This window comes from Stegostoma tigrinum, chromosome 6 (assembly GCF_030684315.1).
Source record: "Stegostoma tigrinum isolate sSteTig4 chromosome 6, sSteTig4.hap1, whole genome shotgun sequence".
In the NCBI taxonomy this organism is placed as follows: Eukaryota; Metazoa; Chordata; class Chondrichthyes; order Orectolobiformes; family Stegostomatidae; genus Stegostoma; species Stegostoma tigrinum.
The window spans coordinates 3,310,053-3,333,561 of NC_081359.1; the positions used below are offsets into that span (position 1 = coordinate 3,310,053).

At 40.6% G+C, this 23,509-nt stretch overlaps 1 protein-coding gene across 3 annotated transcripts in view; it reads right to left on the reverse strand.

Moving 5' to 3' along the window:
• The window catches only part of tdrd3 (tudor domain containing 3), a 116,919-nt gene that overhangs the window by 79,788 nt on the left and 13,622 nt on the right, over positions 1 to 23,509 (reverse strand). For all 3 annotated transcript variants that reach the window (XM_048533077.2, XM_048533075.2, XM_048533076.2), the window contains 3 exons: positions 10,182 to 10,342; positions 4,209 to 4,350; positions 2,032 to 2,103 (listed from right to left, as the gene is read on the reverse strand). In XM_048533077.2, coding sequence (XP_048389034.2) covers positions 2,032 to 2,103; positions 4,209 to 4,350; positions 10,182 to 10,255 — 288 coding nt within the window. In that variant the 5' untranslated portion in view covers positions 10,256 to 10,342. The remainder of the gene's footprint in view (positions 1 to 2,031; positions 2,104 to 4,208; positions 4,351 to 10,181; positions 10,343 to 23,509) is intronic.

Consider the following 23,509-nt stretch of genomic DNA (forward strand, 5'->3'; position numbering starts at 1 on the left):
GAGATGACCCTGGAACCCCCTTAATTCAAGGGGAAACAGTCCTAATTTGCGTAATCTGTCCTCATGATTTAATCCCTAAAGTCCAGGTATCATTCTTGCAAATCTATGCAGTATTCCTTCCAAAGCCAACATACGTTTCATGAGGTATGGTGCCCACATCGATTCACAGTACTTCAAGTAGGGTCTACCCAGGGTTTTACCTAACTATATCATAATTTCTGCACCTCTGCACTCCAGCCTTCTAGATAAAGACCAGCATCCCAATAACTTTCTTAATTAATTTCTGCAGCTGTACACAACATTCTACAAACTTATCAAACTGAACGCCAAGTCTCAATGTATTTTAAACTTTTTTTTAGGAAGAGCTTCATACCATCCAGAAAGTGCCCTTATCTTTCCTTTTTCAATCTAACATGGATAGCCTCCCACTTGCTTACATGGAATTCCAACGGCCACATTTTTGCTCATTCATTTCGTCCCTTTGTAATTTTAGGCCATCATCTATACTGTCAGCCACAATGCAACCTAATTTTGGGTCATTAGCAAATTTAAATTCATGACTTCCGATGTCATTATCCAAGTCATTAACAAATGTGAATTTAGGACTAAACACAGATGCTTACGAGACATTACTGGTCACATCCAGCCAATTTTTAGTACCACCCATTATCCCCACTTTGAGTTGCAGGTAACAATCAATTTCCCAGCCATGTCAGTAATGCGTCCTCAATTCCACAGGCATCTACCATTGTTACAGCCTCTTACATGGGCCTTTATTAAATGCCATCTTGAAGTCCCTATCAACATCCACAGATATTCCCTTGTTCACTATCTTAGTCACCTCTTCAAAAAATTCAACGAGGCTTGTCAGGCATGACCTGTCATGAACCCATGCTGGCTCTCCCTACAGAACTGAAAATTTTCAAGGTGTTCAGTTACCCCATTCCTAACTATTGACTCCAACAATTTCCAACCACAGACATCAGGCTCACTGGTCCTCAAAGCAATTTTTACTGTTGCATTTTGACATTAAAAGATGATTTTTACTTGGTTTTACAGCTTTTCATAGCAGGTTGACAGCCCAAGTACATGCGCAAAAACAAAATCTGCAAAACAGCCATGTCTTCACAGTTCCGGCCATCTGACTAAACTGTGTAATCATTACAGAGCAAAATCTGCAATCCAAAGTTAAAGCTTCTCAAGAAGTACAGCTCACGTTTGCATGCTGAGACTCAGTGCCCAAAGGCACATCTAGCACTTCAGTCATTCCCGGTTCCCCTTATCAGAAGATGTGGGTTATTCATTAACAAAGCTTATCAGCAGATTTCACAGGAGTTTCGTCCAGAGATAGAATCACAGAATCTCTACTACGCGGCAAGAGGTCATTTGGCTCAAGTCTGCCCTGGCCTTCTGAAGAGCATCCCACCGAGACCCCAAACCTATCCCTGCAAACTTGCATTTACCATAGCTAATCCACCTAACCTCCACACTCACTGACACTATGGGGTAATTTAGTATGCCAATCCAACTAACCTGCACATCTTTGGACCATGGGAGAAAACCAGAGCATCTGGCAGAAACCCACACAGACATGGGGAGAATGTGCAAACTCCACAAAGACAATCACCCAGGGCTGGAATTGAACCCAGGTTTCTGGTAAGTGTGAAGCTGAGCTCCAGGACTTCACAACATAAAATAATCTAAGATTTCAGTCAACTGCATGAAATTGAAGTCCTGACTACCAAAGCATTTGACATTATTTGAGGAGCACACTCTCCTTGTACCAGGATCAACATTTACTCCTCAATACAGATCGCCAAAGTATATGAATTGATAATGCAATTGACAGTGCAGCGCATTACAATGGATAACTGGATGCCCACAAATCAACAGTAAGCACAAACCAAAAGAATGCCTCAGTTTCATAGTACTTTAGGATCTTCAAAGGACATGTTAAGGACAATGCAAGTGCAAACTTCTTTTCTTTCATGATTTATAATCTGCTGAGAAGCAAGGCCTAATTTATCATACCTGCCCAAAAGGGACAAAAGGAGGTGGTCCACCTTCAGTTCCAATATTACTTCTATTGTATTTTGCCAAACTCTGGTAGAAGGAAAAAAAAACACCTTTTCAAAAGACAGCATTATATAACCCTTCAACAAACAGTGAAACAGTGCATGAAACCAAAAACAGGCATGCATTAATCTAGTTAGTCAATACCATTCTTCTCCAAGTCAAAGCATTCATTAGAAATTTGAGTAATGAGTGGAATTCGTTCATTTGAAAAGGGGTTCTCACTAAAATCTTAACAGTGGTAACAAATCTGTAGCATAATCATACACAAATAATAGAATACTTCAAATATTCAACCACAAGAACAACTTTAACTCATTTAAATTAATCAGTTTGAATTCATTCTAAAGAACACGTACACACACACGCGCACGCACAATTTCCACCAACATCTCCCCAACCACCTAGAATATGCTCATTTAAGGTGAGGGGTAAATGGTTTGGAGGGGGTCAGAGGAAAACTCTTTCACACCCAGAGGGTGCTAGAAATAGGGAAAGCAATCCCTTAGAGTGTGGTAGAGGTACTCTAGCAGCATTTGAGTTGCATCTGGGCAGGTACTTCAATTGTCGCGGCATAGTAGGTTATGGACCAAGTACGTGTAAATGGGATTGGTATAATTTGGTGTTTCTTAACAAACAGAGTGCTGAAGGGCCTGTTTCTATGCTGTATGTCGTTATTCAGAAGAGGATTAGTTAAATTTCCATTCTAAAAAGTACGTGTCAATAATGAACTGCAGACAAATGAAAACAACAGAAAGTATGAAGTAATGTCCTTGCTTCATTACAAAATTGAGATGGAGAAGATCAAAGTGGGGAACACAGAAGCAAACAAGAATTCCACTAGCTTCATAGTTAGTTGGAGCTCCAAGATAGGAGTTTCTTATTTCTTACTCCACAGATTTGTCTGCAATAAAACATGTGTTCCAATTCAGAGAATCAGCGTGGAAACATGCCCTTCAGTCTACTCATCCACGCCAACCAGATATCCTAAATTAATCTATTCCCATTTATCAGCATTTGGCCAATATCACACTAACCCCTTCCTAATCATATACTCATCCAGATGCCTTTTAAATATTGCAATGGTACCAGCCTCCACCACTTCTTCTGGCAGCTCATTTCATACTTGCACAATCTTCTACATGAAAAGGTTGTCTTTTAGGTCCGCTATAAATCTTTCCACTCTTACCTTCAAACATATGCCCTCCAATTTTGGACTCCTCCACCCCAGGGAAAGGATCTTGACCAATCACACTATTCATGCTTTTATCACCTCTATAAAGGTCACCCCCTCAGCATCCAACTCTCCAGCCTATTCAGCCGCTACCGATAGCTGAAACCCTGCAATCTTGGCAATATTCTTGTAAATCTTTTCTGGACTCTTTCAAGTTTGACCACATCCTTCCTATAGCAGGGAGGCCAGAACTGCATGCAATATTCCAAGTGGCCTCAAACAATGAAGAAAAGAAAAATCAGAGTTAATCTTTCGGGCCTGGTGACCTTTCCTCAGAACAGAGTTAACAGTTCTGAGGAAGGGTCACCAGACCCGAAACGTTAACTTTGATTTTTGTTTTTCTTCACAGATGCTGCTGGACCTGTTGAGCTTTTCCAGCAACGTCTGTTTTTGTGTCTTCTACCTTCGAGTCAGTTCTGTATCCGAATGGTTAGTTCTCCCTGTATTCCACGTAATTTAACCTTGCTAACCCGTCTACAATGGGGAAACTTGTTAAACGTCTTACTGAAGTCTACTGCTCTGCCCTCATCAACACTCTCCGTTATTTCTTTAAAAACACTCAATTAAGTTACACAGTCAGCAATCTGAAAGGGGACCAAGGCTTTCAATGTTGTGTCTGTAGAAGGACTTAACAGATCCTGAACCAAGAGGAGAGGTTTTTTTTGGTCAAAATGTAGTGAATAGTCATTCCATAAGTCATTGGTGTCAGTTTCCATTAAGTAAAATGAAAATTGGTTTGGAAAACAGCAACGTCTGAAAAAAAAAAATTAGTATTTCATCCAATTGCTGGTAAAATTTTCAATATGTAGTTTCATGAACATCTTGCTTTTCAGCAAAACTAAGCATAAATTTCTTCAAATCAAAGTACTATTCAAGCTGAAAAATATTCATGCTTCCTCACCCTTTGCAACTCCCACTTCTCAATTAGTTGATCCACTTCACCACCAAGGACAAAAATATTGGCATCACTCAACAACAGAAATCCATTCCTTATTTTAACAGTTCCAAATAATCTTACTTTTGTGCCAGGTGGGGTGTTGAGGCTAACAGAAAACAAATGGAGAAAACAATTTTCATTAAGCAAAAAATTTAATTGAAATAAACAAAATTGCAAATAATTGGCTCAATTTGGGTTAAGTACAACATGAGATTTTCAAAATTCCAACATACTACTTTTAAACAGCTTCAAACAGACTTAAATTGACAAGTTTTACGATGAACATTAAAGGTAGAAATGAAGATTCAAGTGTCTGTGTTTCCTGAAAATGTCAGGTCTATCACCTACCCACAGAAAGCAGCAATAGATGCCTTGCAGGAAGTCTAAAATTAAAGTCAAGATAATGTTCATGGAATTTCAAAACAACTGTTTAAATAACTAACGAGGTATAACAGTAAATAGTTACCATGTTACAAAATAAAACCGATTTCCTTACAAAGAAAATTCTTCCTTCCAATTAAAGCAAAGATCAATTAGCTTGAGGGTTCAGATATGATGAAAGTTTAAAATGAAATGTTAGTTGTTTCATTTTTCACTGATGCTTCCAAAGTTGAGAACAGTCAGCATTTTTGGTTTGTTGCCAACTTCCAGTCTTCATCGTATTTACTTTCTGTAGGTTAAAAGAACTAGTAGATATTTCAGAGAGATACTTTTGTAATGGTACTAATGACAGCAATCATGTGATTGTTTGCTTCATTTCTTCATCATTTGCTTCTTGGAAAGGCTGGCATCTTCGGGGTTAGATGCAGCAGGTAAGAAGTCAAATGATATCCAAAGCATACACCACACTTTAATAAAACTTAAAGAATAAGCTCTTACTGGATCAGGGATTTGTTTGTTTTGCATCACTTACGATCAATTGTAGGCATGAATACACATGATTTGAGGAGATACAAAGTTTGATCCGGGCTAGTGCACATTGCTTTGTCAGAGGGAAGTCATGGCTAAGACATTTGATTGAATTTTTCAAGCAAATGATCATGTGCGTCGATGATCTGCACTGCAGCATGTAAACTATACTTGATGTAGTTTTCTGGATTTCGGCAAAACCTTTCACAAGATCTTCATGGGAGACTGATGAAGAACGTACATAGGATTCTGGGTAACTCAGCAACACTGATCCAAAATTAACTTACTGGCAGAAGGCTGGGGGTGGGGGGGGGGGGGGGGGGGGGGGTTAGTGGTAGAGGTTACTGATGTGACTGAAGATTGGTGTCCACTGGCATACCATGCAGATCAATACTGGGTCTCTTACTGTTTCTGACCATCATAAATAAGGTAGGGTGGGAGGATAATAAGGACACTTGGAGATGACATCAAGATTGGCCTCAAACAAAAATAGAAATTGCTGGAAAAACTCAGCAGGTCTGGCAGCACTGTGGAGAGAAAGCAGAATTAACATTTTAGGTCCAGTGACCTTCTGCAGAACAGGTTTCTGTTTCTGATTTCCAGCATTCACAGTTCTTTAGTTTTTTTTAATTTGAAGATTCGGCCGAGTGATTAATAGTGAAAGAGGTGGTCTTAGGTTGCAGGAAGATACCGATGGGTTGGACAGATCGGCAGATCAATGACAGGCAGAATTTAACCCTGATAAGTGTGTGGTGATGCACTCTGAAAGAACTAACAAGACAAGCAAATATCCAACGAATGGCAGGACATGAAGCTCAGACGAACAGAGGGATCTCGAGATAGTTGTCTTACGGCAACAGGACAGGCAAACAGGGCAGTTGAAAAGGCATGATGACACTTAACTTTATCAGTTATGGCATAGATTATAAGCCATGATGTGGAGATGCCAGTGTTGAACTGAAGGATTGCCCATTCATCAGGTGAAGTAAAGCATAAAGGCACAGAACATATAGGCAGAGAAATCAAAAGATCATACAAATGGTGTGGGGAGCGCTGACAGGCTGAACAATAAATCTTTGCAGGTGATCAAAAGTGTTAGATGGTGTGAGTAAAGCGTCAACAGCTGAACAGTCAGTGAAGGGATGACCGATAACCTGATTAATTGTGTCAGAGAGATAATGACAAAAATTAAAAATAAAGGTGGCACTGGAGACAAAGCAAACAGCTGGAAAAACATGCTAGGTGTAAGAGTCGCATGCCGAATGTCGAAAGTGGTAAGTAATCCAAAACTGTACAAACTAATTAATGTAGAGAGATCCTAAGTTATCAAGGTGATGGTGTCAAAACAGGACAGTAAGGAGGATTTTACAAATAAAGAACAGTATGGTGACGTTACCCGCAGCGTGACACGAACCCAAGATCATGGGCAAGGACACCTTCATGGATATGGGATGTGGCTACCAATTTCTGCTCAGGGATTTTATGTTGCTGTGTATCTTCGAGGATGCTTACCCAAAAGTTGGAGGCTGAATGCCCTTGACTGTTGATGTGTTTCCTGTCTGGGAGGGAATCTTCTTGTCTGGCAACTGTCATGCACTGTCCATTCACTTCTGACTTTATGTAGGGCAGGCGGTTGATATTAAAAAAAACTGAAGATGGTTGGAATGAAAACATTACTCTCAGGAACTAGGGTTCTTATGGCGAGTGGTAATGTCCCTAGCACTCAGCAGGGAGGCCTGGATTCAAGTCCCACTCATTCCAAAGGTATGTAGTAATATCTCTGCACAGAAAAAAAAATCTACGCTGAGGAACTCCTGCAGTGATGTCCTGTGGCTGAGAAGATTGACCTCCAATAACCAAAACCATATTCCTTCATGCCTGATATAACTCCAACCTGTGGAGGGCTTTGCCTCTTAGTTGTCTTGATTTCTATTTACGAGGATTCTTGATGCTATACAGTCAAATATTGCATTATTCAATGACAACAAGCCATCTCATTTATCTTCAGGAATTCAGTTCTTTTGTTCATTCCAGGCTGGAAAGAGGTCAAGAACCATTTAATTCCATTATAACCCCAAAATGAGCAGGTTATTACTAAATTAGTACCATTGACAGCAGTGTTGTCAACATCTTCCAATTTTGCTGATTGTCAAGAGAAGGCTAGTGGGGAGGTTTGGATTGAGTTTTAAATTTTTGGCAGCATGATACAGCTGTGCAATCTTCCACATTGTCCATTCAATGCCAGTGTTGTAGATGCACTGGATCAACTTGACCAGGAGCATGAGTAATTCTGGAACACAAGTCTCCAGCACTACAGTCAGAATTTTGTCAGGACCATGTATCTGCACTTTACCCAGTATCTTCAATTTTGTTGCTATCACCCAAATTGAATTGAATTGGCAAAAGACAGTCTCATCATAATGTGACATCAGAAGACTGAGAAGATCCATCCACTTTGAGCTTAGTCTGATAATAACTGCAAATGCTTCAGTCATGTCTTTTTCTCATTGATCTGATGGGCTCCCAACTATTGAGGATGGAGATTTCATGGAACCACTTCCCTCTGTTTTGTTTAATTGTCCATTACCATTCACAAGTACAAGGGGCAGGAATTGTAAAAGTACAAATTTGATGCTTGTTGGAGGATCACTTTTCAACATCTGTCACATGCTTCCATGTTTTCCCCCCTCAGATCCCTAAATCCTGATGGATCTGAGCCAAAGGTATTTCAAAAAAAAAAGTGGCTAGAGGCATTGTTGATGCACTGGTTTTACTTTTCCACAATCCCTAAATCTGGAATGGTCATATCTAATTGGAAGCTTGCACATGATTCCTCATTTCAAGAAAGGAGCATGATAGAATGCATGAAACTAAAGCTGGCATGGTTAATAAGTGCCACAGAAAGGACGTTGGAAGCTTTACTAAAGTTATTATTGAAGGGTATTTTAAAAAATGCAAATTTTTGATGCATGACATGCACTGTAGATGAAGAGCATCGAGCTGATACACCTTGCTTCGATTCCCACAAGGCAGCTATAAAGGTAATGTCCCTAGCACTGAGCAGGGAGGCACATCAGATATTATTGTGAAAAATAAAGGCAAGTAGTGTTGGGGCTAATATACTAGCACGGTTAGAGGATTGGCTAGAATACAGTAAGCAGTTGGAACAGCGGGCCTCTCTCTGGTTGGCATGATGTAGCAAGTGGTGTGCCATAGTCATAAATGCAGGGGCATCACCTCATAATATTTATTGACTTGGATAAAGGGACCAATAGTATGGTCGCCAAATTTGCTGATGGGGCATAGGTCAGAATGCAAATGTAACGAGGACATAAGGAGATGACAAAATGACACAGATAGCTGTGAGAGCAGGCAAAAGGTGGATACTGTGGGATAATTTTAAATTGTCTGCCTTGACATGAATAAATGAAGAAACTGTACATTGGTACCCAAGATGGCACCATAAGTGGCGACCTGAATGGTCAGTTGAGTACATGACAATAAAGCTAATTCTAAATCTAAATGTTAGGACGACAGAGCTTCCAGACTCAGAAGGATCCGAGTGCCCCTGTACATTAATTGCAAGAGGCTTATTTGAGGCACAGTAAGTATTTAGGAAGGCTACAATGAATGTCATCATTTACCGAAAGAGGAACTGCATACACAACTGTGAGGTTATGCTTCATTTATACAGTACACTATTGAGACCACATCTGATGTACTGCATACAGTATTGGTCTCCCTAATTAAGAAGGATATAAATGTGTTTGACAGACTAATAAATGGAATGAGCAGGTTGTCATATGAAAAGATGCTGGAGAGGCAAGGTAGTTCACTGGAGTTCATAATGGTAACAGACAACTTGATTGAAACACAAGATGCTGAGGGGGCTTGATAGGGTGAATGTGGAGAGTATGTTTACTCCTGTGGAACAATCCAGAACCAGATGTCACTATTTAAAAAATAAGGTGTTGCCCATTTAAAAGAGAAATGAGGTGCAATTTGTCCTCTGAAAAGGTTCATAAATTCTTTGGAACTCTTCCTCAAAGACACTGGAAGCCAAGTCTTTCAATATTTAAGGCAGAAATTGATAGATTCTTGATAAGGAAGTGAAACATTAACAGGGTAGCCAGAATATGTAGATTTGATATTACAGTCAGACCAACCATGATCTTAATAAATTGCAGGTCAGGCTTCAGGGGGTAAGTACCAATATCGACTTCTTACAGCTCATGACCAGCTTCTCAAGGGCAACAAATGCTGCCTGAGCCAGATACACAAACATCCCATGAAAGAATAGAAAAAGGAAATCTGACCCACTGATTATAATCGTTTCAATCAAACTGCTACAAATTGCTTCCACATGGCATCTCAAATTCCTGCCAAAAAGCTGAAATGCTTTCCTGTGAAAATTATTTGCAAGACAGTCAACAAGTATATTAGCATGTATTCCGGTAACAGTAACAACCCAAAGTCTAATGGGGTCTTAATATGTACACAATCATGCACGGATCTTGGGCTAAAAAGAGGGAAAAATATATATATCGTATAAAAATCAGCCAAAAGCATCACAATTAGGTGGTTGCTATCTGGTGACCCAGTGGATAAGCAGCTTGGTTTAGCTTCTGGTAAAGAGGCGACTTGAATATGCTAACACTGATTTGACAGCTTGCAAGTCTCACAGCAAGAACATTTAAATGAACTTGTAAAACACGCTCTAGTAAATTCAGGAGCAAAAGTGAGAAATAAGGATAATACCAATACCCAGGTGCACTGCTTTCCAGTCAAATTGTACAGTTGATGGTTACAAATATTTCAGAGTCTCAGGTCAAATCTAGGGGTTGACTGCAGCAAATGATATTCTGCATTGGTATTCAGAGGTGATCAGAAATATGAAAATATGCAACATTATTTACTCAAACATTCACTGTGTTGACAGCTTAAAAATGGACAATCAAACCTTCTGAAATATACATCAGCTTTATGGGTGACAATTACAATTATTTTGGTAAAAAGGGTAAAACTCACCTAATTTTAGATAGATGACTAAACTCTATTCCTATGCAATTCACATTGCCATCTGTCAATTGCACACGCAACATCCTTGGTGCAGCTTGAGATTCCTCGTGATCTTTTGGAGCAGATATATTCCTGATCTTTTGTAGTTGTAAGACACATGGACCTTCAAGCTAGAAATAAGTAGGTTACGGAAGAGTAAGCAATTCAAAAGAAAAATTTTTGTTTGCTTCCCACATGAAAAGAAACAAACTTCAACGGAACTAGAAGCTCAATTACCTATTTAACACACTTAAAAATCTTCCAGTAAAGATAAACATCAAAGATAGACTCAAGCAAAGTTGCATTCTCATCAATAAATCACACATAACACTGAAGTGCAAAAGTAGTTTTCTTTGAAATGTTGAAATTGCTCAGTGTTAAAAATGCCTCAAAACGGCAGTGCACAAAATACTTCACCCATTAAGTGGCTCAATTTACACACCATTTGTATTTTGCATCATTCCCTGCTTTTAAAAAAAATATAAGGGATAACACAGTGTGGAGCTAGAGGAACACAGCAGGCCAGGGAGCATCAGTGGAGCAGGAAAGTAGACGTTTCACGTCGTGGTCTTGGCTTCGCAGTGAGGTTATAACACACTCGGGAGATAATATGAACTGCTGATGCTGGAGTCACAAGAATGAGGTTAACCATAACTTTTGCTTTTGAATTTAGTGTCTCAACTCAAATGGACAATTATGTCCTTTTAACCACTTTTTCAATCCATTCCATCATATTCAACAGTTTGCAACATATACAGCCAGATTATGTCCATATCTTCTGCAGAAACTGGGCACTGGTACTGCTGGAGTGCATGATCAGTACAAGAAATCACATTTTAAGTTTTCACATAGAGAACTAACAAAGCCCTTTGAAATGGATTTCACAGCCAAGTAAAAGGTTTAAAAAAAAAGAGGAATACCCGAAGATCTCTCTCTGTGCAATTCCAAACAGGACACTAGAACAATTAACACAGGTAAAGCTGCATTGCTTGTGCACAATCAAATAAGTGAAGACAATTCTGCACAAAGGAGGACTCAGGCCTTCTTTTGTCTCTGAAAACATATTAGGTGATATCCTCAGAGGTTCTATGATAAATGGTAAATGGCTGAATGTTACTTCAGTTTATATCCCTTTTTTGAATTGGCACAAGTGGGATGCATGAATAATAGAATATTCTCAGCAGTGAACTTTCAGGCCAGAAGAAACTAATTCAGAGGGTCATTAACAATTGCCATCAAAAAACACCACACAGGAACATGTTACAAATTTAACACCCTGCTCCTAATTTCACATGTCATATCAAATCTCAAAGTTAGTATAGAAGTATCAACTTACTGACAAAACTGCATTTGGGAGTTAACAATTTTAAACAACAGAATGAACTAACAAACACTAAATACGGCAGCAATTCCTAATACAGGTAGGTGCACAGAGGCCAATTTCCACATTTGCTGCATTACAACTGCAGAGGAGATACTCAAGACACGTGCAGCCGCAGAGCCTGTGATCTAATCACCAGAAACACCACAGATACAACAGCCTGCAAAGAATAATGCTTTAGCAGCATGCCGCTCATTACCCCCTACTCCCAACACCTTGCTGCCTCATTTGTCTCACACTCACCGACTTCTCGTTATTTCCCAACTTTTGAGCTCTTGCTGCATCAGTTATTACCTCAAATCACCAGGTTCCTCGAGCAAAGTGGCAAATGAGGCAGCATAGGTACCAACAAATAGGGCAGCTAGGATTCAAGCAATGGAAGCAGACCAACATGATGATTGACAGAGGTATGCCAAGTGAGACATTGGGCCATGTGACAAGCATAAGACAGCAACATCTGCACAACAATTTATTCATTGACACAGACTTCCTGAGCACCTTTCAAGAATAAATGCTACACTAATACAAATTGTTATTACAGTCAGAAATATCAATTTCCTATGAATAACGTTTTTAAAAGAGGCCGAACATATTAAATGAGACTCTGTAACCCAACTCCAATTTTGATCAATGATCACATAATATTAATTCCAAGCCTTCATTTTCTGTTAAAATTATCTTCATTTAATATTGCTCCATAGCAACAAGGATACAAAGTACAGAAAACAGAGTCCCAGTTAACGAATGCTTTTTAAGCAGGAATTGATTTGTAGAGGAGTTTGACACCAGTCAGTATTACAAATCTTGCTTTACGCTCTTGATCTACACCATGGTATAAAGGGCACAACTTGAAGCTTTGCAGCCAATATTAAACATGGATACATTGTCAACTGTGGTGTTGATGGAACAGGCTGATAAGTAGCAGTTGAAGTTCAATGCGGAAAAGTGGGAGTTGATACATTTTGGAAACAACGCAAAATGAAGGTACAATTCAAACTAAATGCAAGAGCAGAGATAACTTGCTATAAAGTGCCTATAACACAGAACACAAAACAGTACAGCACAGTACAGGCCCTTTGGCCCACGACGTTATGCCGAACTTTTACCTTAATCCTAAAGGTCTATCTAACCTGCATTCCTACTTTATATTATCATCCATATGCCTAACTAATAGCTGCTTAAATGCCCCAATGAGGCCAACTCCACTACCCTCTCCGGCAATGCATTCCACGCCCCTGCCACTCTTGAGTAAAGAACCTACCTCTGACGTCTCCCCTCTATCTACCACCTGTCACTTTAAAACTCTGCCCCCTCACAATAGCTGCCTCCACCCTAGGAAAAGGTCTCTGGCTGTCGACTCTATCTATACCTCTGATAATTTTGTACACCTCAGTCAAGTCACCTCTCACCCTTGGTCATTCTAAAGAGAAAAGACCGAACTCTCTCAACCTTTCCTTGCAAGACCTTCCCTCCATTCCAGGCAACGACCTAGTAAATCTCCTCTGCACCTTTTCCAACGCTTTCACATCTTTCCTGTAAAGAGGCAACCAGAACTGGGGACAGTACTCCAGACATGATTTTATATAGCCACAGCATACGTTCCTGGCTCTTGAACTCAAGCTCTCTATTAATGAAAGCTAAGACACCATATGCCTTCTTAACAACTCTATCCACTTGGGTGGCAGCTTTCAGGGAACTGTGAGCACGAACTCCAAGATTCCTCTGCTCCTCCACACTGCCAAGAATCTTTCCGTCAACCCTGTAGTCTGCTTTCAAGTTTGTCCTTCCAAAATGGATCACCTCACTTTTCAGGGTTAAACTGCATCTGCCACTTCTCATGCTAGCTGTGCATCCTATCAATGTCCCTGCATAACCTAGACCAGCCCTCCGCACTATCCACAACTCGAACCACCCTTGTGTCGTCCATGAGCTTACTAATCCACCCTTGCATAAATTTATTAAAGATGGTAAGACAGTTTGAGAAAGCAGTTAATAAAATATGCAGTATCCTAGGCTTTATTAAAAGCAGCACTAATTACAAGCACAAGGAGATGACGCTGAATTTGTATACAATTATTATTTCAGCCTCAGCTAAAGTACTGCACTCAGTTCCAAGTGTCACACTTTATGACAGATCTGAAGGCACTGATGAGAATGCAGGAGAGGTTTAAGAAAATGGCTCCAGAGTTGAGGCACTTCAGTTATGAGAACAGAGACACTCAACATCATCAGGGGTCTGAACACAGTAAACAGGGAGAAAATGTACAAAAATGAACATGTACGAAAGAGAGGGCACAGATCCACAGTAATGAGTAAAACAAGCAATAAAAGTGACAGGAGAAAGACATTTTCATACATAAAAACACATAACGTTCAAGAGAAGGTAAGAGATTGGCACAAAGCAGATCCTTATTTGGAGGGCTCGGACAGACATAGAACATAGAACATAGAACATAGAACAGTACAGCACAGAACAGGCCCTTCAGCCCACAATGTTGTGCCGACCATTGATCCTCATGGATGCACCCTCAAATTTCTGTGACCATATGCATGTCCAGCAGTCTCTTAAATGACCCCAATGACCTTGCTTCCACAACTGCTGCTGGCAACGCATTCCATGCTCTCACAACTCTCTGCGTAAAGAACCTGCCTCTGACATCCCCTCTATACTTTCCACCAACCAGCTTAAAACTATGACCCCTCGTGCTAGCCATTTCTGCCCTGGGAAATAGTCTCTGGCTATCGACTCTATCTATGCCTCTCATTATCTTGTATACCTCAATTAGGTCCCCTCTCCTCCTCCTTTTCTCCAATGAAAAGAGACCGAGCTCAGTCAACCTCTCTTCATAAGATAAGCCCTCCAGTCCAGGCAGCATCCTGATAAACCTCCTCTGAACCCTCTCCAAAGCATCCACATCTTTCCTATAATAGGGCGCCCAGAACTGGACGCAGTATTCCAAGTGCGGTCTAACCAAAGTTTTATAGAGCTGCAACAAGATCTCACGACTCTTAAACTCAATCCCCCTGTTAATGAAAGCCAAAACACCATATGCTTTCTTAACAACCCTGTCCACTTGGGTGGCCATTTTAAGGGATCTATGTATCTGCACACCAAGATCCCTCTGTTCCTCCACGCTGCCAAGAATCCTATCCTTAATCCTGTACTCAGCTTTCAAATTCGACCTTCCAAAATGCATCACCTCGCATTTATCCAGGTTGAACTCCATCTGCCACCTCTCAGCCCATCTCTGCATCCTGTCAATGTCCCGCTGCAGCCTACAACAGCCCTCTACACTGTCAACGGCGTCCTTCTGTGCTATAAAAATTCTGAGATCCAGGTGCTATAATTTGCTATGAAACTACGTGATCTCAATGAAATGCTGCCATGACCTGAAAACATCCTGTTATTGAATTTGCTCTAATACCAGTGATGCTGGTGGATTCAAATTGGCATTTCCTAATTGAACCCACACCTTAACAGGACAGGGGGAAGTGTTTCCGCAGGTGTGTGGGGGGAGGAGGATACATTTTTACCAATTTCATGGGCAAAAAGACAAGGTTCTCCAATCAACTTCAATCAATTCCACTCGACTAAAAGAGTTGTCCAGCAAGTTTAATGGGCTCCTAACATTAGAACAGCAGCAGTTACTTCCATGCGTATACCACTGTCAGCCTTTGACAGCCTTCCGGTTATGATAACTCAACTTTAAAAGAGGGAATTTTGTTTTTGAGAGATGTGGGCATTGCTGGCCTGTCAGTATTTATTTTCTATCTCTAGTTGCTCGAGAAGGTGGTACTGAGCGGATTTCTTGAACCGCTGCAGTCTACCTGCTGTGGACTGACCCACAATGCCCTTAGGGAGGGAATTCCAGAATTTTGGCTGAGCAACAGTGCAGGAAAGGTGATATATTTCCAATCAAGGGTAGTGAGTGGCTTGGAGGGGGGACTTGAAGGCGGTGGTGTTCTCATATCTGCTGCCCATGGCCTTCCAGATGGTAATACTCAAGGATTTGGAAGGGGTTATCTGAGGATCTTCGGTGAATTTCTGCAGTGCATCTTGTCGCTAGTACACACTGCAGCTACTCAGCTTTGGAGATGGAGAGAGTGGATGCTCGTGGATGTAGTGCCAGTCAAGCGGGCTGCATTGTCCTGGATAGTGTCATGTTTCTTGCATGTTGTTGGGGCTGCATTCATCCAGGCAAATGGGGAGTATTCCATCATACTCCTGACTTGGTGCCTTGTAGATGGTGGACAGGCTTTGTGGAGTCAAGAGGTGTGTTATTCACAGTAGTATTCCTAGTCTCTGATCTGCTCTTATAGCCAGTGTTTATCTGGTCAGTCTAAAATGGCTCCTTTAACAGGAGGAAAAATTGTGAATTTCAGAAATATCCCAATTCAGAAACATGCCTGTTGAGTGGAACTCAAACAATGAAATCATCTGACAGTTTGCACACCTGTACACAACTCCGTGAAAGAGACAACTGCTTCTCAAGACACAGGGAGAGGCAAAAAAAATGCCACTGCTCTTGCGATAAGGAAGTAGCTTCTGTCATGGAAAAGCAGGATGTATCAAATGTTCCGTTTGAATGGAAAGGGACAGGCCTTTGAGAATTAAGGAACAAGGAATCCACAAGATGGATCAATTTTCAAAGGACACTTGAAAATAGTTCCATGCATTCAATGCAGTTCCACGCATTGTACAAGTGTAAGGATTAGAAACAAATAGGCCACACATTCATTTGAGCTGCTCCAACATTCACCAAGATTATAGCTGATATGATCACTCCACATTCCTGTTTAACCACAAAATTGCAATTATTGTAAAATTCTATCAACCTCTGCCTCAGAAATATTCAAAAGATGCTAATTCCCCATTATTTAAGGAAGTGAACCCGACCGTCTGATGTAATGCTTAGTCAAGTAGAATATGACTGCTAAATTATTTGGCCTTTTCAGAGGTGCAGTTTATCTTCCATTCAGAGCAGAATATTTCAAGGGCTCAAAAAAAGCCAAACTGGGTTTACTGCAAGTTATAGCACCCTCTCATGGTAAGAAAATAACATGCATTTGCCTTCCTAACTGCTAAATGAATCTGCATGTTAACCTTGAGAATCAGAAGGACACAAGAAACAGAAGCAGGAATAAGCCATCTGGCCGCTTGAGCCTACTTTGCTGCTCAATAAGATCAGGGCTGAACTTTTTCATGGAATCAGCTTGTCTTATCCGCCCACTCACCATAGCCCTAAATTCCTTTACTGTTCAAAAGTCTGTTTTTAAGGCAAAGATGTTCAAGACAGCCTCAACTACTTAAATAAAAACTGAAAGAACTGCGGATGCTGTAAATTCCTCAGGACAGGACTTTAACAGGTAACTCTGACTTCTTTCCAGTTCCTGTCAGACTTGTTGAGCTTTTCCATCAATTTCTGTTTTTGAGACTCAACTGCTTCCCAGGGCTGGAAGAACAAGATCTTCCTGACCTCATTCCTAGATCTGCTCCCCCTTATTTTCAGGCTAAGCCCCCTAGCTCTCGATTCACCCGCCAGTTGAAACAACCACCCTGTTTCTGTATCATCTACTCCCTTTGTAATTTTATGTTTCTATAAGATGCCCCTCATTCTTCTAAATTCCAACAAATATGGCCAGTCTCCTCAATCTCTCCTTATAAGCCAACTCTCTCAACTTGGAAAGCAACTGAGTGAACTTCCTCTGCACCCCTTTCCAGTGCCAATGTATACTTTCTCAAGCAAGCAGACCAAAACTGTACACTGCACTCAAAGTGGCCTCACCAGCACCCTACACAGCTCTCAAGCTATTAAAGACAATATTCCATTAACTTTAATTATCTGCTGCATCTGCAAACCAACGTTTTGAGATTCAAGCACCAGGACATCTTGGCCCCTCTGCACAGCAGCATGCGGTAATTATGCACCATTTAAATATCAGCCCATTTTGCTGTTATTCCTACCAAAATGGATGACCTTACATTTACCAACATTGTTCTCCAACTGTCATACCCTTGTCCACTCAGTTAACCAATCCATATCCCTCTGCAGACTTTCAGTATCCTCTGCACACTTTGCTCATCTTAATATCATCTGCAAACTTTGACCTCAACTCTAATTCATCCACATAAATTGAGAACAATAGTGGTCCCAACACCGATCCCTGAGGGACACAACTAGTGATTGATCTCCAACCAGAAAAAATAATCATTTATCCCCACTGAATCCTGTACTAGGTCTCAAGTCCCTCTGAGTTTCAGATTTCCAAAGCCTTTACTCATTTAGAATATAGCCGAGGCTCACATTCTTCCTACCAAAGTGCACTACCTCTCCCTTTCCTACTTACATTCCATCTGCCAATTCATGCCCAAGTCCTTCTGTAGCCTACCTGTTTCCTCCACCTTTGTATCAATACACAGGGGTTCAAATTAACAACCTTTTAAAATGGGAGGATAAGTTGATGAAACTTCTCAAAAACATTAAATCTCAACTTCAAAACAGGCTTAGAGTGTACGAAGTCAACGGGTAATTTGAATGCAGCCAAGTCATTGGTTGGACAGCTGGGTGCAAATGAGAACAGTATATTGTTTTGTATAGATCAAAAACATTACAAGGCCATGGCAGAGGCCTCAAAAGAAGTTCATTAAGATGGCATGTTAGAAATGAGAGCCATTAGTTATGAGAAAACCTACAAAATTCTGACAGAATTAGACAGATGAGATCCAGGAAGATTTCTAAAATAGATGCGGAAAGCATGTATTTAAAACTATGAAAATTTTGATGAGTCAAATGGGAGTAAATTAATTCCACTCATTGGTAAGCCATCAAAATTAAATGACAAGAACAGAATTTGTGGTTGAGGCAGAACTGCATAAAAGGGTGGTCACGACATGCAATATTGACCAGAACCTGATTAATTTTTCAAGTAATGAGTTAAATTTTAAGGGGAAGTGCGAGATGATATATTTAAGAAAGTCAAACTATATCGAAAAATTCTTGATCTCAGAGGGAATCAAGGGCTACGGGGAGAGTGCGGGGAAGTGATGTTGAAATGCCCATCACCCATGATTTAATTGGCGGAGTGGACTTGATGGGTCGAATGGCCTTACTTCCACTCCTATGTCTTATGGTCTAAAGGAAAACATAACAAATGAGAGAACACATGGTGTACAGGAAGCAAGGGACAAGGTGGCTAAGGATGCAATCCTTTCCATTACATTAACTTGTAAGGATTTCTGCAGATATAATAATTTATTTGAAACAGTATACGAGGGAGCAAAAATGAAACAAATGGGGGTGGGGAGAGACAGACAGGGGAGGGAGAGAGAATGGTGTGGGGGATGGGGGGGGGGGAGAGAGGAGGGTAAAAACAGTGAACAGGGGAGCATGAGAGTTCTTCATGTGTAGCAAAGCTTGGATTTCATTCGGGAAGTTTCCACAAGGGAACTTAGCAAAAAGCTGTGCATTAGACTTTCAGTTTTTAAGATCAGATATTGATTTTTTTTTGAGTGGGGAAACACCAATAGCTCAGGGGAAAAGCAATTAGATTTAAATATGGCAGTTTTGCACAAGTCTTGGCTGAAACAGGACTTGCAAAGCAATTTTCTCTGACAGGAGGAGATTGTTTGACATGGTTCACTTTACTTCAGGATAAGTAGTTTAGTCTAAAGTTCCAGATCAGAAACGATTGGTTACAACCTGTAAAAACTAACCAATCTGCAGAGACAGAAAAATTCAAGCCGAGTTCTACGAAGGCTCCAGGAAGTAGCCATCGGATGCTCAAGATAGGGAATTTACATCACAGCTAAATAACACGCAAAAAGTTGTGAAAGGGAAGGCATTTTCTGTGTTGTGAAAACTGTTAAGGAATTCTTTTAGGACTAATGCAATTGCATTTCTCCAGGTGTTCCTAAATCTTTAAACCTGTGCCATATGTAAATAGTTCAGTTTATTCTATTAAGCCTAAATTTGTTTTATATAATAAAACCAAACATGCAGTATTGCATAATTCAGCCTCAGTGAAAGACCACCTCATTAAAACTGAAAACAAAAATGATCTACCAAGCCAGATTGCAGTCTGGGATCACAGCATTTTTTTGTGCACTCTCTCAACTCTTGTTGATATTACTTATTTTATCTAAATTTGATACCATGTTTAACTTTACTAAATGACCTCATGTCATAAATATGCAAAATTTATCTTTTAGCCACTATGCTTCCCAAACAAAAAGCTGAACCTCAATCTCAGTGTGTTAGGCCTCGCTGACAGCTTGATTAAGTTGTAGCCAGGTCAGAAAAGAGATGAAACCAACCTTTAGGATGTGATTGAAATTAACAATCCAATGCAATATTGAGGAATGCTCTAGATCCGAACTTTTAAAGATTCTAGTCACCTATTTCAACTGTATCTATATGATTACTTAAAAGACAAAGTACAGCAGGGTAATTTCTCAACAGAACTAGCCAACTGTCTGGCAATTACAAAAAGCACATCTTATTATTCACTGCATTTCTTTTGTGGAATGGTGCAATATACAAATCTATAACAACACTGAGCAACAGAATTTGTACACTGTGAAACTGCATGAATACAAATTATTGTCCCGTTTGTAAGACAAGCTCATTTAAAGGATAAAATAACCTGATCAATATTAATTCCAACAAATTTTATTAACTGGTACCTATGGGACCAGGAATGTTGACTGATCGAAGATAATGTGAACCGCTTGATCAAACAAAATATATGTAAAAGAAACATAATGCAGGGATACACACTGTTCCACTTTATTTACAGCATAAATCACAAATAATAATGCAACTGTGCCTGAAATAAAACATTGCAACAGGTAACCTTCTAACTCGCACCCGCAACTGACTACTTGGACATTGCAGAGATCGTGATAATATTCTAAACTTCTGTTACTTCAGGTATATAATTTTTGCCAGTTTAATCGAGTGTGCCAGCTCGTAAGGTGCTGATTGAAACAAAGTCTGGTGGACTTCAACCATTCACATAAATTCCAATCAACTACAAATATGCATTTTGAATCACACTTGGTGTTCAAGGCTAATTGAACCTTTTCTTTTTTAAAATCCCAGCTTCCTGCAAAAATGCCATTCCCTACTTCAAATTCCTTCACCTGTGCTGCATCTGCTCCCGAGATGAGGCATTCCACTCTCAGACACCCTACATGTTCTTGTTTTCAAGGACTACAACTCCCCCTCTAGTGGTCGAAAACACCCTCAACCGCATCTCTCACGTTTCCCACAACAGATCCCTCACACCCTTCCCCCGCATTAACTAAAACAGAATCCCCCTTGTCCTCACATCACCCCAACAACCTCCAGATCCAAGGCATCATCTTCTGACACTTCCGCCACCTACAATCCGACCTCACGACCAAGGGCATTTTTCTCTCCGCACCCTTATCTGCCTTTCAGAGGGATCACTCTCTCCATGAGTCCCTTGTCCACTCTACACTCCCCACCACCCCCAGCACTTATTCCTGCAACCACAGGAAGTGCTACAGCTGCCCCTATCACCCCCATCCCAGGACCCAAGACGACTTTCCACATCAAGCAATGTTCACCTGCACATCTGCTACTGTGGTATACTGTATCCGCTGTTCCCGTTGTGGCCTCCTCTACATTGAGGAAACCAAGCGGAGGCTTAGAGACCACTTTGTGGAACACCCACGCTCGGTTCGTGACAAACGACTGCACCTTCCAGTCACCAACCACTTGAACTCCCCCTCCTACTTGGTGGACAACATGTCTATCCTGGGCCTCCTCCAGTGCCACACTGCTGCCACCCAAAGGTTGCAGGAACAGCACCTCATATTTCACGTGGGAACCGTGCAGCCCAAATGGTCTCAATGTGGATTTCACAAGCTTCAAAATCTCCCCTCCCCCGACTGCATCCCAGAACAGCCCAGCTCATCCCCGGCTCCATGACCTGTCTGTCTTTTCTCCCACCTATCCGGTCCTCCCACCTCAACCTCCTACCTACCTCCTTCACATAGCTGTCTTCCCGTGACTGACCAACCCCCATCCTCATTTCCTACAGTCACCTTGACTGGCTCCATCCCCACCTCCTTGATCTGTCCGTCTCCTTTCCAGCTATCTGCTGCTTTATCCATCTTCCATACACCTCCCATTTATTTCAGAATCCCCTTCCCCTCCCCGATTTCTGAAGAAGGGTCCAGAACCGAAATGTCAGTTTTCCTGCTCGGCCTGCTGTGTTCATCCAGCTCTACATCTTGTTATCTCAGGTAGTTTGGAAACAATGGCTACTCCTAGAGTAGACAGGTCACTGGGTCTGGCTGGCTTGCATCCCAGGCTGCTTAAGGAAATGGGAGTTGAACTTAGGAGGGCTTGCCAGAATCTTCCAATCTTCCCTACATATAGAAGAGCCGCCAGAAGATTGGAGTGGGACACATGTAAGGACATTACAGAACAGTGTAAGGTCAGTCATGGCAATTAGAGGTTGGTTCATTTAATTACAGTAATGAGTAAGGTTTTTAAAATCAATAATCATAGAAACAAAAAAATTACCAAAGACTGGGAGAGGTCAAAGTTAATTGAAGACAGCACAAATTTCAAAAAGGCAGATTATGTTCGATTTATCAATATCAATGCTGTTTATCTGGACCTCTCTTGTTTTTGCTATAAATGACTTTGACCCTGGAGTACAGAATATATTTCGAAATTTCCAGGGATACTTAGGTTGAAGTGGCAAACAGTGAGGATCATAACAAATTGGCTGTAATAGGGCCTAAGCAGGTGCGCACAACAGGGAGGTGAGCATCAGGTGGGATGTAAGAAATAAAGTCTAAGGTGATGCAAGAACTGATTGCAAAGACAGGGACTTTAGTTATAAGATTAAGTTACAAAATGAGATTGTTATCCTTGCAGCAAAGTAATGGGAGTAAATTCTGATACAGCTAAACAAGGTTATGACAGATTTGAATTAGAAAGACAAAGAAATATTATTCCTATTAGCTGATGGATCAATGACAAGGAAACAGAATTCTGAAGGGCTTAGGCAAGAGATGAAGGGGACCTCTTTGCCCACAAAAAGCTGAAAGCAGAAATGACTGCAAAAGGAAACTGGCTATGTTTTTGGACTAAACGAAATGCAGTGGTTTAATTATCCAAAACTCCGAACTCAGGTTCGGTCCCATTAGGTTGGAGGATAGCAAATTTAACTCATTCAAAAAGGAGGCAAGGCAGGTAAGAACAAGTCGGTTAATTTAATAGCTGTCATGAGGAAAATGCTAGAATCTATTATTAAAGACGTTATAGCAAGACACTGGGGAAATTCAAGCTAATAGGCATAGTCAGAGTTTGGTGAAACCAAAATCTTGTTTAACTAGTCTATTGAAGTTCTTCAAGGATGACAGCTCATGCTGTGGGTGAAGGGAAATCAGTAAATGTACTGTACTTACATTTCCAGATAACATTTGATAAAAGGAGCCAAATCAAAAGGTTACTGCTGAAAATAAAAGCTCAGATGCTACGTGAAACATACTGACGTCGATGTAAGATTTGTTGGCCAACGGAAAATATGCATAAATTATCTTTTTCAGACTGTCAAGACAGAAAGAATGGTTTTCCACTGGAATAAGTATAGGGGCCTCCCCCATTCACAAGTTATATAAATTTGATTTTGACAAAGGGATAGGAAAGGTTGCTCAATTTGCTGACAACATAAAGGTGGGTAGAAAACGAAGTTGTGAAGCGGACATAAGAAAGCCACAAAAATACATAAGTAGATTCAGTGAGTGTGGCGTATGGCAAATGGAGCACAATGAGGTAAATTATTGGGTTGCCCATTTTAGCAATTATAAGAGAAAAAGCACATCAGTTAAATGGTGAAAGATTGCAGAACTGAGTTACAGAAGGTTAAAATAGTA